This window comes from Orcinus orca, chromosome 6 (assembly GCF_937001465.1).
Source record: "Orcinus orca chromosome 6, mOrcOrc1.1, whole genome shotgun sequence".
Classification (NCBI taxonomy): domain Eukaryota; kingdom Metazoa; phylum Chordata; class Mammalia; order Artiodactyla; family Delphinidae; genus Orcinus; species Orcinus orca.
This window is the reverse complement of record NC_064564.1, coordinates 15,025,275-15,039,477: the sequence shown is the minus strand read 5'-3', so window position 1 is coordinate 15,039,477 and position 14,203 is coordinate 15,025,275. Positions and strand designations below refer to the sequence as shown.

Below are 14,203 nucleotides of genomic sequence, written 5' to 3'. Positions count from 1 at the left end.
TAACAACAGTTATGAATTACCTGGGCAGGAACCCTATTTTATGTTTTTTGTATCTAACTCCTATTGTTTAGTGGTCTTTTTATTTTAATAGGTTTTATACAAGTATAGAAGTGTCATTATGATCTATGTTTATTTGTTTTGATAGGGTTAAATCTGTTTTATGTCCTCAGTATTGCCTGGGATTGTCTAACTCTTAAATTCTGGCAAACCAATCTTTCATAATAACATTTCATTCTTCCACATCTCTCATATCCTTGTTCCTACTGTACCTGTTTTTCAACTTCATGGACACCCTCAGACTTTTGGGTTCTCCCCCACGCCCCTTATAGCTCCCTTCTTAATCTTACTTATTTTCTTACTTAGGTTAAGCTTTGTGGTCCATCACATAAAGTAATACTTTTGCTAGCAGTTTCAACTCATTCCTTCCACTGTACTTGTTCAGATCTCCAGCTCAACTAATTTCTTACAAATTAATTATGCTGCATATTTAATGATTTAAACCATAGCAACTTTTTTTTTTAACTACCCCAGATCTCTACCATTGTTTTATTATGTTTGCTTTTCACATTTGTCCATCCCTCTATTGATCCATTAATCTACCTTATTCTTTGTATTTCAAAGTAAATTAGAGACAACAGTTATTGCCCTCACAAATATTTTAACAGGTCTTTCACTAACTAGAATTCAACATTTGTCTACAGTTTTTTCTTTCAGTTTAAAACTTTACAAGGAAATGCACAAATCTAAAGATATCTGAGTTTTGACAAGTGCCTGCACCTGAGTAAGCCAAATCCTCAGAAAGATGTAGAACATCATCATTACCATTACCTCATGCCCTCATGCTCCTTGATGGTCAATCCTTGTCTATACCATCCTCTGGAAGAAACTACTGTTTAACATCCTTCCAAAGTATCAATAATTACTTTGTGTATTCTAGAACTTCATACAAATGGAGTCATACAATATGTACTTGTTGTGTAACTCTTCTTTGGTCAGGTTGAATTGCCCTTCTTTGCTCTATTTTCAAGACTCATTAATATGTTCTTGTGTTCATCAGTAGTGCTTTTTCTTGCTGAGTAGTCTTCCATTGTATAAATATACTGTATTTTGCTTATCCATTTTCCTATTGATAGACATTTTAAACCATAGCAACTCTATTTGCTCTTTGTCTTTGGTCAGTTTCCAATTTGGTCAACAGGAAAATTTCTGTTCATTTTCCTCAGCACTTATGCCAAATCTATGTCACTCATTTCAAACCCATATTTCACCTTTTTTCTGTATTTGACCCTTATTCCCCTCAACCTTAGCCTGTCCTCCTTTCCTGAAAATCCAGTTAGGCCATTTTGCGTGAACTGTTGTGGTCTGCTACATCTCAGACCAGCCCTTTTCAATTTCTTTTCTTGCATCCTCTTCCTCTTTCTGATGTTTCTTAGAGTTCTGTTCCTGTTTTTTTTGATTCTGCATGCTTTCCCTGGATAATCCCATCTCACTGATTTTAATTCTTATTCATATGCTGATGGATCCTAAATCTAAATCTGTAGCCTTGGCGTCTTTCTGCTAAGTTCCAAATCTGCATATCCAGCAGCCACTGGTAACCTGAATTTGTCTCAAATACCTCAATTTTAACATGTCTAAAATTGATTTTACTCCTTGCTCTTTTTTTTTAATTCCTGGAAGGCATAGTCCTCCTTCATTGACCTAAGCTCCCACATCCAGTCAGTTATAAATTCTGTTGCTTTTATCTAAATAATTTCATAGCTGTCTCATTCTCACTGCCTTATCTGGTTTTAGTTATGGCTCAACTGATATCTCTGCTCTCATTTTTGCCCAGCTCAAGTGTCTTCCACACTCCTTCTAGTCATCTTTCTAATTACTTGGTGAGGGCTATATGAATATATTTATTCAACTATATGAGGGCTATATGATAAATTTATTCAATTTATCATCAATTCAGCAAATATTAATTGGATGTCTTCTGTGTGCTAGACACTATTCTAGATAGTGAAGGTGAGTAGTGAACAAAACGTAGTCTCTGTTCTTATGGAGCTAAAATTCTAGTTGTGGTGGTAGTAGTAGGAGATAAATAAATAGATAATGTCAGATGGTCATGAATGTTAATAAGAAAGAATAGAGTTAGGTGATAGTGATGCAATATGGGGAAGCAGAAGGACTCTATTTTCTATGGAGATGTTGAGGAAGTCCTTTTCAATAAGGAGGCAGTGAGACAGGAATCTGAATGAAATGAGAGAACAGGTTATATAGATATCTAGGGAAGAACAGTCCAGGCAGAAGAAGCAGAGCAACAAGTGCAAAGGCTCTGAAGTGGAAGCATGCTGGTATATTCACAGGACACCAAAGAGGCTGGAGCCAAGTGAGTAAGGGAGAAGGGAAGGAAATAAGATCAGAAAAGGACTGGGGGTGGGTCTTTAGAGCTCTCTTACGGAATTTGGATTTGACTGAGTGAGAAGGGAAGACATTAGAATTTTGAGCAGAAGAGACATGATCATGAACACAGGAGTGACATGTCTTTAAAGGATCACTCTGGCTCTTGTGTGGAGTTGGAGATAAACTGGAAACCACTCCACAAGTCCAGGGATGAGGTACTAATGGCTCAGACTGGGTGGCCGCAGTAGATGAAATGGAAAGTGGTCAGATTCTGGAAACATCGCAAAGTAGAATGACAGGAAGTGCTGGTAGGTTGTGAGGTGGATATGAGGGAGAAGGGGTTTCAAGGAGGACTGTAAGGTTTTTGGCCTGAGCGACTAGAAGAATGGGATTACCATTTGTGGAAATGGAGAAATAAGGAGTGGAAATCAAGAGTTTGGTTTTGGGAGGGTTAAAGAGTGAGGGGTGTGTATATGGTGAATTGGCAGTTGGATATACAGATACAGCCATTGATATATTTATATCAATGTTTATACATACATACATACACACACATGCACATATATTTCTGGAATGTGCTTACCTCTCCAAACCTTATCTCCTGTCACAATTCATGCACTCCTCATGCCCCAGCAATGCTAAACACACGCTGTTCAAACCTCCGTGCCTTTGTTCCCGTTTCTTGCTAGAATACTGATTGCCATACTGCCAATACTGGCAAATACTGATTCAGAGATCCTGTGTTGAGGGTCTTACTCTATGAAGTCTTTCATAACCTCTTCCCCTGAAATAATTAATCCTTCTTTATATCATTTTTATATTTTATATAAGTTTTGATTGCTTCATATATCACACTGCTGTATTTTGTGTTGTGTTTACAAGTTTTTGCCTCCTTTTGGACTCAAGGATAGAGATCCTGGGTTTTGGGGTCTTTTTCTGTTAAAGCCCTGGCATACTGTAGAATTCCAGTAAATGCCTGCATGCAGTAAGTTTCTGTCATTTGGCTTTATAATCCAAGCCCTGTGAAGAAAATGGTTTGTATTAGAAAATAAAAGATTAATCAGCTTCAGTGTAAGGTTATACATATATATGGCAAACTTAATATCAGTGATAGTTTCTTGGAAACTATTTGATGCATATAACTGCTAAATATCTAGTTGGTGGGAGTCTGAAGGCTTAGAAACTGATGCTGGCAAGAAAATTGAAGATGCAGGAAGTTCATGAGAATAGTACTCTCAATAGTGTATGTCTGCAGCACAGCCCTGTTTTTTCTGTACTATGGTTATGACGCTTTCTCAAGTCTGGAAAATTGTCAAAATGCAGATTTCTTTGGCCCTAACACAGGCATACTGAAATAAGATTTGAGGTGGTGAGGACCAAGAATTTGTATTTTAAAATGACCTTAAGTTTTTCTCATGCACGTCAGTGTTTGAGAATAACTGGAATAAAGAATGCAGTGGATTGGAGAGACATTAGTAGTGGTAGGAAAGAACTAGTTGACATTAGAGACCTTAGGAGGACTTTAATTAACCAATATGGTAAGCAGAGAGTGAATTTTAAATGGGAAGAAAAGATCTAAAACTAAGCCACTTGTAAGGATTTTTAGTGCTAATCTAACTCAAAACACTTTGGGCCATGCAATTAGGGAAGATTTTTAACACTTATTTTTAAGAAAGTTCTATTTGAGTCTAGGGTAAATTGAGGACTATATTGTAATTAAACTTTAGAAAGAAGTAACTTTTAGCTACTATTCTGTTGGAGCTTTTTTTTAATGTATATTATATATATATATATTTTTTTTAATTTATATTTTGAAATCTTACTCTAAACTGTGTGTCCTAAATAAATAGTATGTAAATACACTATTTATTGATGGCTATGCCTGACTACTTTAATAAAGAGTAATCTTTTTGAAGCCAAAACAAAATTAAGTATAAATTTTTCATTTTTTTTTGTCAGCTGTGTAAAATCTAGTTTTATGACCCACAAACAAAATATGACCATTTGCATTATTTCTTCCACTTAATTGTAATGTGCTCCAAGGACATAAGAATACACCACAGGTGCTAAATTTGGAAATCCAGATCATTAGGTTCCCAATAAGTAAAAATGGTTCTCGTCTTGTATTTTTAGGTTCCCAGATTGTGATGAGCCGTATCCTCGACTTGTGGATCTGAATTTAGCTGGAGATCCTACTGAAGGAGCCCCAGTGGCAGTGCAGAGGGACTATGGTTTTTGGTGTCCCCGAGAGTTGAAAATTGATCCTGATCTTGGCTATTCTTTTTTGCACGTGCGTGATTGTTCACCTCCTTGTCCAAATATGTACTTTAGGAGAGAAGAACTTTCATTTGCTCGATATTTCATAGGATTGATTTCAATCATTTGCCTCTCTGCCACATTATTTACTTTTTTAACTTTTTTGATTGATGTCACAAGATTCCGTTATCCTGAAAGACCTATTATATTTTATGCAGTCTGCTACATGATGGTATCGTTAATTTTCTTTATTGGGTTTTTGCTTGAGGACCGAGTAGCCTGCAATGCATCTAGCCCTGCACAATATAAGGCTTCCACAGTGACACAAGGATCTCATAATAAAGCCTGTACCATGCTTTTTATGGTACTCTATTTTTTTACTATGGCTGGCAGCGTTTGGTGGGTAATTCTTACCATCACGTGGTTCTTGGCAGCTGTGCCAAAGTGGGGTAGTGAAGCTATTGAGAAGAAGGCATTGCTATTTCACGCCAGCGCGTGGGGCATCCCTGGAACTCTAACTATCATCCTTTTAGCGATGAATAAAATTGAAGGTGACAATATCAGTGGCGTGTGTTTTGTTGGCCTCTACGATGTTGATTCATTGAGGTATTTTGTTCTTGCACCCCTCTGCCTGTATGTGGTAGTTGGGGTTTCACTTCTCTTAGCCGGCATCATATCCCTAAACAGAGTTCGAATTGAGATTCCATTAGAAAAGGAGAACCAAGATAAACTGGTGAAGTTTATGATCCGGATTGGTGTTTTCAGCATTCTTTATCTTGTACCACTCTTGGTTGTAATTGGATGCTACTTTTATGAGCAAGCTTACCGTGGCATCTGGGAAACAACATGGATACAAGAACGCTGCAGAGAATATCACATTCCATGTCCATATCAGGTAAGGGAAACCTTGTTCTAAATTTCAGAATATGTGACAGTGAAAAGGGCTAATCTTAGCTAATTGTTTTTTTGTTGTTGTTATTTTGTCTTTTTTTAACTCTTCATGAACGACCTGTACATTAAAATTTTAAAGTGAAGATAATAAACAAATTTACTGTAGTAAGAATGTCATACACATGTTTCTATAAACATTTTCCTTTTAAAAGATGACTTTTACAAGTCCAAGCTGTGGGCTTTTAAGCACTTTACTTCTGTTATCCCAAAATAGTTGCTTGTTGATTATTTAGAAGTCTGCAGGTTTGAGGGGAAGTTGTTGATTAAAAGGCAGTGTCTTTCTGTGGAAATTTTACTGATATTCAGAATAAGGATTGTTTTAACAGTTTTGCAAAAAAAAAAATAGGACACAGTTGTACAAACAAGTTCATCTCTTAAATAGTCTTGGTTTTTCTTTTTGGCATACTGAAGTGTTTTACCTTTGAGTTTAAAGAGATCAAATAATCATAGAATCATAGAATTTTAGATCTAGAGAGGACTTTAGAGATCATTTATTCAGGTTCCCTCTATAATTTAGAGTTCTTAAACATCTGTCTCATTTGAGGCTTAGAATTACTAAGTGACTTGTTCACACTCTGCTTGGATTTAGTTCTAGGAGAGGAGTGGAACAAGGAAAGCAGTTTAGAGGGATTGATGCTAAGTATTTATCTCTCTCATCTTAAAACCTCTCTAGAACCTATGCTCCTAGCTATTACCCTCTCTTCTTTCTTTTAAGACAAGTTTTCTTGAAAGAATTGCCTCCACTTGGTGTCTCATGTTCATTGTGCTCCAGCTTCCCCGTTCTCAAAGTGCACCAGCCACCCTTTCATCTCCCCCAACCCTTATGTTTCTCTAATACCTTTTAAATACCTTTATTAAAGTACTTATGCATTATAGATAACTTACGTTTACTTGTCTCTTTTCCCTACTAGACAGTGAACTCTTTGAAAGCAAGAACTTCTTTTTCATATTTTTTGAAAGCACGTTCTGTAGGTTAGTAGATGATGGCATTGAGAATGTGAATGTGTAGATTGAGAAGCAAAGACTTTTTAAAAATAAATTTATTTATTTCATTTATTTATTTTTGGCTGTGTTGGGTCTTTGTTGCTGCACGCGCGCCTTCTCTAGTTGTGGCAAGCGGGGGCTACTCTTCGTTGCGGTGCACAGGCTTCTCATTGCGGTGGCTTCTTTTGTTGCGGAGCACGGGCTCTAGGCTCGTGGGCTCAGTACTTGTGGCTTGCAGGCTCTAGACCCGCAGGCTCAGTAGTTGTGGCGCACGGGCTTAGTTGCTTCATGGCATGTGGGATCTCCCTGGACCAGGGTTCAAACCCATGTCGCCTGCATTGGCGGGCAGATTCTTAACCACTGCACCACCAGGGAAGTTCGAAAAGACCTTTTTTTTTAAATACATATATTATTTTTATAAATTTATTTGTTTTCATTTTTGGCTGTGTTGGGTCTTCTTTGCTGTGCGTGGGCTTTCTCTAGTTGTGGCGAGCGGGGGCCACTCTTCGTTGTGGTGCGTGGGCTTCTCATTGTCATGGCTTCTCTTGTCACGGAGAGCACGGGCTCTAGACACACGGGCTTCAGTAGTTGTGGCACGTGGGCTCAGTAGTTGTGGCTCGTAGGCTCTACAGTACAAGCTCAGTAGTTGTGGTGCATGGGCTTAGTTGCTCTATGGCATGTGGGATCTTCCCGGACCAGGGATCGAACCTGTGTCCCCTGCATTGGCAGGCAGATTCTTAACCACTGCGCCACCGGGGAAGCCCCGAAAAGACATTTTTAAGAAATGGTAACAGTGGTACTGCAGACAAGGAGTGGTATGATTAGCACATAGTCAATGCTTATAAATATTTGATGACTGAGAATGCCAATTCCCCCTTTTTTATTTTGTGGTATAAATAGTCCAATACAAAATTAATTTTTATTGTATAAATATTAGCTACTGGCTTTTAAAAAAACAACTCATAATTGAAAGACCAGAAAAAATGAATAATTGAAATTGTATTACACTTCTTGACAGAATTACTTACTAAAACTCTTAATGTGAGGTTTCAGACCTGAAGCTAAGTAATCAAATTTTGCCCCTAACGAGAGTGAAAGAGATGGTTGAATTACATTGTGCGCTTCTCAATATAAGGTTTCTAGGATTCCAAATATATATTGTCTTAGGGCTATTGAACAAATTATGTTTCGCTCTGAAATAATGATCTGAAACATACCAAACCTCAAACATGTAAATTAGTAAATTAGAATAGTTGGGCTGCTGCTATTTTCAAGACATTCCTAGAATTCTTTTAGCATCTTTAGAACCAGTTTGAGTTGCACAAAAATGTGTGTGTGTATGCATCTCTTTATAGTCATAGGTTAAAAGTGATTTTTTATTTCCAACTTACAGAAATAATGTTGGATTTCCAACATCCTAAAAAGAATAGAGAATGGTATAATAACAGTAGCATAGTTATTAAGCTGTAAAGTCTGGGTTAGGAATACTGGCTTCATATCTAACTCTCATTATTTACTAGTTTTATAACCTTAGATCAGCTTCATATCTCTCTACTTCAGTTCCTCATCTGTAAAATGAGTAATAGAATCTAATAGTAATGAAAGAGTAATCATATTAGATACAAATAGTAGTAGAATCTGTCTCCTAGGGTTGTATTTAGGAGTCTACATGAAAACACTTAGAAGAGTGCCTTCTACATAATAAGTGCTCAAATGTTAGCTCTATTGTTCATTTTTTTCATTTATTGTTGCTGCTGTTATTGATATGTATACACACACACATACATACATATATAAATGTTTTTTTAAACCATCCAGTACCAAACTTTAGGAAATGCTGTATTTGTTTTAAGTTTTTGAGAATATGCATGCCGATATGTGTAACACTAACTTGTCCATTTTAACTGCAGTAATCTAATGTATAAATATACTGCTGTTTGTTCACTCATTATTTTGTTGATGGACAGACATATAGTTTTCAAGTTTTTTTGCTGTTGTAATACCTGTCTTCCTTGTACATGACCAATTTCCATGGGCTGTATACCCAAAAGTGTAATTGTGGAATTGTAACATATATGCATCTTCAACTCAAGTGGTTATTTTAATTTACACTCCCAGTATAGAGAATGAATTCCCCATTTCGCCCCATCTTGGTGTTCTCAGGCTTTTAGCTTTTTGCCAACCTTTGAAACAATATCTCAAATCTATCATGATTTTTATTTCCCTTATTCCTCATAAGGTTCAGTATGTTTTCATATTTTTATTGGCTATTTGGGGTTTCTCTTCTGTGATTTGCCTATTTGTTACTGTTGTCCATTGCTCTGTTAGGTTATTTGCCTTTTGTTGTTATTGTTGTTTTAATTCTTTGTCAGTTGTTTGCATTGCAGGTATCTTATTCTGCTCTGTACCTTGTCTTTTCACTTTGTGTTTTCTTTGCCTTTTGTGTTTTAAGAAATCCTTCCCTGCCTCTCAAAGTCATAAAAATGGTCTGCCATATTTTTTCTAGCAGTTTTTAAAATTTGATGTTTTGATTCATAGCTCTAATCCCTTGAAATTTATTTTTATGTATGTTATGAGTAACAATTTTATTTTTGCATATGAATAAGCAGTATGCTTTTTGCACCATTTATCAAATAGCCCATCTGAACTGTAATGCAACGGCTATAGTATACAAGTTCCATTTTTAGGCTCTCTCTTTTGTGCACTGGTCTGTTTGTATAACCTTGTAACAATTCCACATTTCCTCTACCTTATTCTTCTTCAAAGTTATTTTAACCATCTTGGCACTTTTCTATATGAATTTTAGAATAATTTATCCATGAAAAACACTTTGGATTTTTATTGAAATTGTTTTAGGTTTTAAATGAATCTGGGAGAAATTGCTATCTTTGTAATACTGAGTTTTAGTATCTTTTAGTTTCTTTCTTTATGTATGTATTCATTCATTTGTTCATAGGTACCATACATGTTTTGTTGCAGTTGTGAATGAGGTCTTTTCTGTATTACACCTCTCATTTGGTTATTGCTGGTGTACAAGAATGCCACTGATTTTTGCATATTGACCTTATATTGAGCATCCCTGCTACACTCTTCTGTTAGTTCTAACTGCATATCGGTTCTCTTAAGATATTCTTTGTAGAAATCCTCTTGTCTGCAAATAAGGACAAATTCATATCTTGTTTGCTTTCCAATTCTTATGTTTTATTTAAGATTTTTCCATCTATACTCATGAGTGAGATAGATTGTGGTCATTTTGCTTTTCTTGCCCTGTCCTTTTCCTTTTTGGTGTCAAGGTTATAATAGCTTTATAAAATGAGGTTTTTTTCTTCTATTCATTGAAACAGTTTTTACAATAAATAGGGTCTGTCTGTTCTTTGAAAGGGCTGGTATATCCTCCTGTAAAAACCCTCTGTTGGGCTTCTCTGGTGGCGCAGTGGTTGAGAGTCCGCCTGCCGATGCAGGGGACAGGGGTTCGTGCCCCAGTCCGGGAAGATCCCACATGCCGCGGAGCGGCTAGGCCCGTGAGCCAGGGCCGCTGAGCCTGCGTGTCCGGAGCCTGTGCTCCACAACGGGAGAGGCCACAGCAGTGAGAGGCCCGCGTACCACAAAAAAAAAAAAAAAAAAAACCTCTGTCATGGTATCTTTGAAGTAAGGAGAGAGAAGTTTCATCTTTCTCAACTGAAATTCTGCACCCATTAATCAGTAACTCCCCATTCCTCCCTGCCTCTGAGCCTTTGGCAGCCATTTTTCTACTTTATGTCTCTATGAATTTGACTACTCTGGGTACCTCGTATAAGCGGAACTCAAATACTAGAATTTTTTTTTAAATAAATTTATTTATTTATTTGTTTTTATTTTGGCTGTATTGGGTCTTCGTTGCTATGCGCGGGCTTTCTCTAGTTGTAGCGAGCGGCATCTACTCTTCGTTGAGGTGCACAGGCTTCTCATTGTCATGGCTTCTCTTGTTGTAGAGCACGGGCTCTAGGAGCGTGGGCTTCCGTAGTTGTGGCATGTGGGCTCAGTAGTTGTGTCTCGCGGGCTGTAGAGTGCAAACTCAGTAGTTGTGGCGCATGGGCTTAGTTGCTCCGCGGCATGTGGAATCTTCCTGGGCCAGGGGTTGAACCCGTGTCTCCTGCATTGGCAGGCGGATTCTTAACCACTGCGCCACCAGGGAAGCCTTCAAATACTAGAATTTTAATACTAACTTTCATTCAGAATATTACTTTAGGGGAATCTTATATAGACTTTTGAATTGAGCATTAGAGATGTTAAATTTCTATTTGAAGTAATATCCATACATAATTGAACAAGATTTGCTATTTACTGAGCATACCTAAAAGAATGCTTAGCAGGTTCTGATGATAATTCCTAATGAGAAGTTTTTCAAATGTGTTAAGCAATGATGTTATACTTGAGGTAGCCTCCTCGGGTGACTTAGAGAACGTAATATTTGAATATATATTCACTTGAAAATCAGTGAGGTTGCTTTATAGTCATTTCTTATAGTACTGAAGCTTTAAAACATTTGAAAAATCAGCTTGTGAGGTAGTTGATCACATTGTTTCAAAATACCAATTGGGTTTAATGTAAATTGCATGTATTTAAGTCCATAATTTGAAGAAAAATGGGCTTGTGTAAAGTATTTTAAAATATTTAAAATGAGTGTCCTTGCTGAAAACAGAAATTTGCTGTTTGGATTTTAAAATACTTTATACCAACTGTTTTTTCAAGAACAGTCTATTTAAAAAGTGCATATTAAATGAAACTTGAGACAGTAATATTTAATGCCTGAATCAAGAATTAATTGTGAAATATAGCTTGAGTTTTCAGAATAATGTATATTTCACAGTTTAAAATCAGTAACGTTTATTCCTAGACTGTGTTTCATCTTATATGTTAATCATTTATTTATGTATTTATTTATTTTTATGTATTATTTAAATAACACATTAGTAATTTTCCAGGTACTTAGCGTTCTTTTTCTCTTTTTTCTTTAAAAGTAATTCCCTTTATTTATTCAGGGGCTTCTAAGAGGCTCAAAGCATTTTATGAAAGAGTTTACAAGTTTCAAAGTTTGTTGATATTTCTGGAAAACCATTCACATGTAAAATACTGGTTAAAAACATGAGCTTTGAAGTCCTGTCTTTAACACTCTGAGCCTCAGTTTCCTCGTGTAAAATGTAGGAAATAATATGTTAAATATAGTAATATCTACCTCATGGGTGGCAGAGAAGATTAAATGAGAAAATAAACTTAAACCTCCTACTAGAGTGCCTTGCAGAAAGAAAAATTTCAGTATTCTGTTGTTACAAGTACATAATTCCTGAGGTTTAAAAAAGGATTGTTCTTAAACTCTGTACTAGAATCATCATTTTTTTCTTTAAACGTTGATTTTCAAAAAAACATGTTTCCTTTCCTAAAGTGCCCCTTCATTTTTTTTCCATCTCTTTTCATCCATCTTATCCAATGCTGTATATCTCAAGGAATTTTGATACTAGAACCTGTGTTTCAAAATATAAATAAATGTGTTAGCATAATGGAAGCAGCCTAGCTAAGACTGTCAAATTCACATTAGAGCCATTTGTAGAATTAAAAAAACATTATTTGTGTAGAAAACAAACAAAAAAACATTATTTGTATTCTTTCAGCCACACAAGGCAACCCATCTGTTGTTTATCTAATCTTGATTCAGAAACGTACAAAAATAGCAGAATAACATCAAATCTAACTTAACAATTTTAGCTTCATTTTCTGATAAGACTGTTTCCCTTTACCAGACAATTCCAAAAGGAATCAGCATTGTTTATGAAAGGACAATAAGGAAATGGGTGTGTTTTGCAGTTCCAACATTACTGACAACAAATAATTCTGTATAAAATATATAGTACATACTACTAATCTTTTTTTATGCTACTAATCTTTAAAGTGGTAAATATCCTGCCTGTGACTTCCTAGCACCAAATTAATTTTTCCTCAAAATTTTTTAGTGTCTGTAATAGAGGGAAAGAGTGAGAATTCCTGAAAAAATATTCTAAGTCTCTTGTAGGAAAATATTTTAAAATAATATATTTTAGAAATATAGAATATTAAAGAAATTTATTTAAAAAACTATTCATACTATTATGTACAGGTTGTAAAATGCTGTCAAATGGCACTTTGGGATAATTTTTTTTTTTTTTTTTTTTTTTTTCGGTACACGGGCCTCTCACTGTTGTGGCCTCTCCTGTTGCGGAGCACAGGATCCGGACGCACAGGCTCAGCGGCCATGGCTCACGGGCCCAGCCGCTCTGCGGCATGTGGGATCTTCCCGAACCCGGAAGTTGATCTTTTGTTGTAATGCTTAGGAAAGTCTAAGCCATGTTTTCTGTTTCATTATTCTATACTTAATAACAAACTAATTTTTTAAATTTTTACTTGTTACTCTTCAGTCATATATAGAAGAGAGAATGGAACTTTTCAATATGATTTACCTTTAATTTGATTTGGTTTGAGGAAAAACAGTAGTTTATTACTTTAATCCAAAAAAAAAAGGTTATGCTTTTCACAGATAAATGAGCATCATTATCCTTTGAATTCTGATTAAGAGTTTTCTGTGTGCATCAAGATTAAGCATAAATTCTACAGAGTTTTAAATTATTTGTTTTCCAGTTATTGCATCCATTATTGTAAAGTATATGTGTGCAGAATAATGTTCCATTTTCTAGCTATTTCTAGTTCTTAAGATTAAAGTGACATAAGAGTAATGATCATTTTTTCCCTCAGTATAATTAGGATGAAAGTTCAAGATGTAGTCCTTTGCTTAATCAAATGTAACTTCTGAAGAAGTAGAATTTTCTGTTTCATAATGTCATCAAAGCATAGGAATAGAATTGAGACAACTATGATTTCTGTGTTCATTTTAAGTTCTTGAGTGAATTTTGGCTTTAAGCCTTTTCTTACCTAATTTGTGAGTTTTCCATGAGGTTAATTAAATAATAGACACAATATATCCAAATGTCATGATAAATCTTTGAGATGTTAATATTCTGTGGTTATTCTTCTGAGTATATATGCTCTGTACCAATTCCTTTCTAATCAGACACGCTCTCCTTTATTTCCTGTCCATTTACTGAAGCCATTTTCTCATCTTCCCTGACTAGTCTGTCACTTGGAAAGTTGTGTGTCCCTTAAATAATGGGATAAAAATTTGTTCTTTAATCATTAAATTTTATTTTTTATTTATCTAAAAGTTGACATCACCCAGAATTTTACAGCAGTCATTGGTAAAGTTAATTAGGATCTAAATTGTTTACCTTTCCTCATTGCCATTAGCCATTCTTGAATTTAGAAGAAAGCATTCTTTTAAGGTAGTCTTTGTGTTTGGAAAAGAAAATGAGATTATTTGCAAAATATTTGAAATGTGGAGTTTGTTTTATCATTTCCTCTATTGATTGAAGGAAAGCTTGGGAATTGAAATACCAGCTTACTATACATGTTTTTCACAGGGTTACAAATAAATCAGTGGGCCAAGGATGGCAGAAGATAAACTTAGAAGTAAAAGGAAGGAAGATAGATTGATAAAGATGTAGTTAAAGGGGTGAATTACTAATTAGTTCTCTACCCTACCTAGTGCCAATTTAATTTCAAA

The 14,203-nt window shown here is 35.6% G+C and overlaps 1 protein-coding gene across 2 annotated transcripts in view; it reads left to right on the top strand.

Moving 5' to 3' along the window:
- Window positions 1-14,203, top strand: part of FZD3 (frizzled class receptor 3) — a 97,102-nt gene that overhangs the window by 32,487 nt on the left and 50,412 nt on the right. For both annotated transcript variants that reach the window (XM_004270709.2, XM_033429832.2), the window contains exon 4: window positions 4,519-5,536. In XM_004270709.2, the coding sequence (XP_004270757.1) occupies window positions 4,519-5,536 (1,018 nt within the window). The remainder of the gene's footprint in view (window positions 1-4,518; window positions 5,537-14,203) is intronic.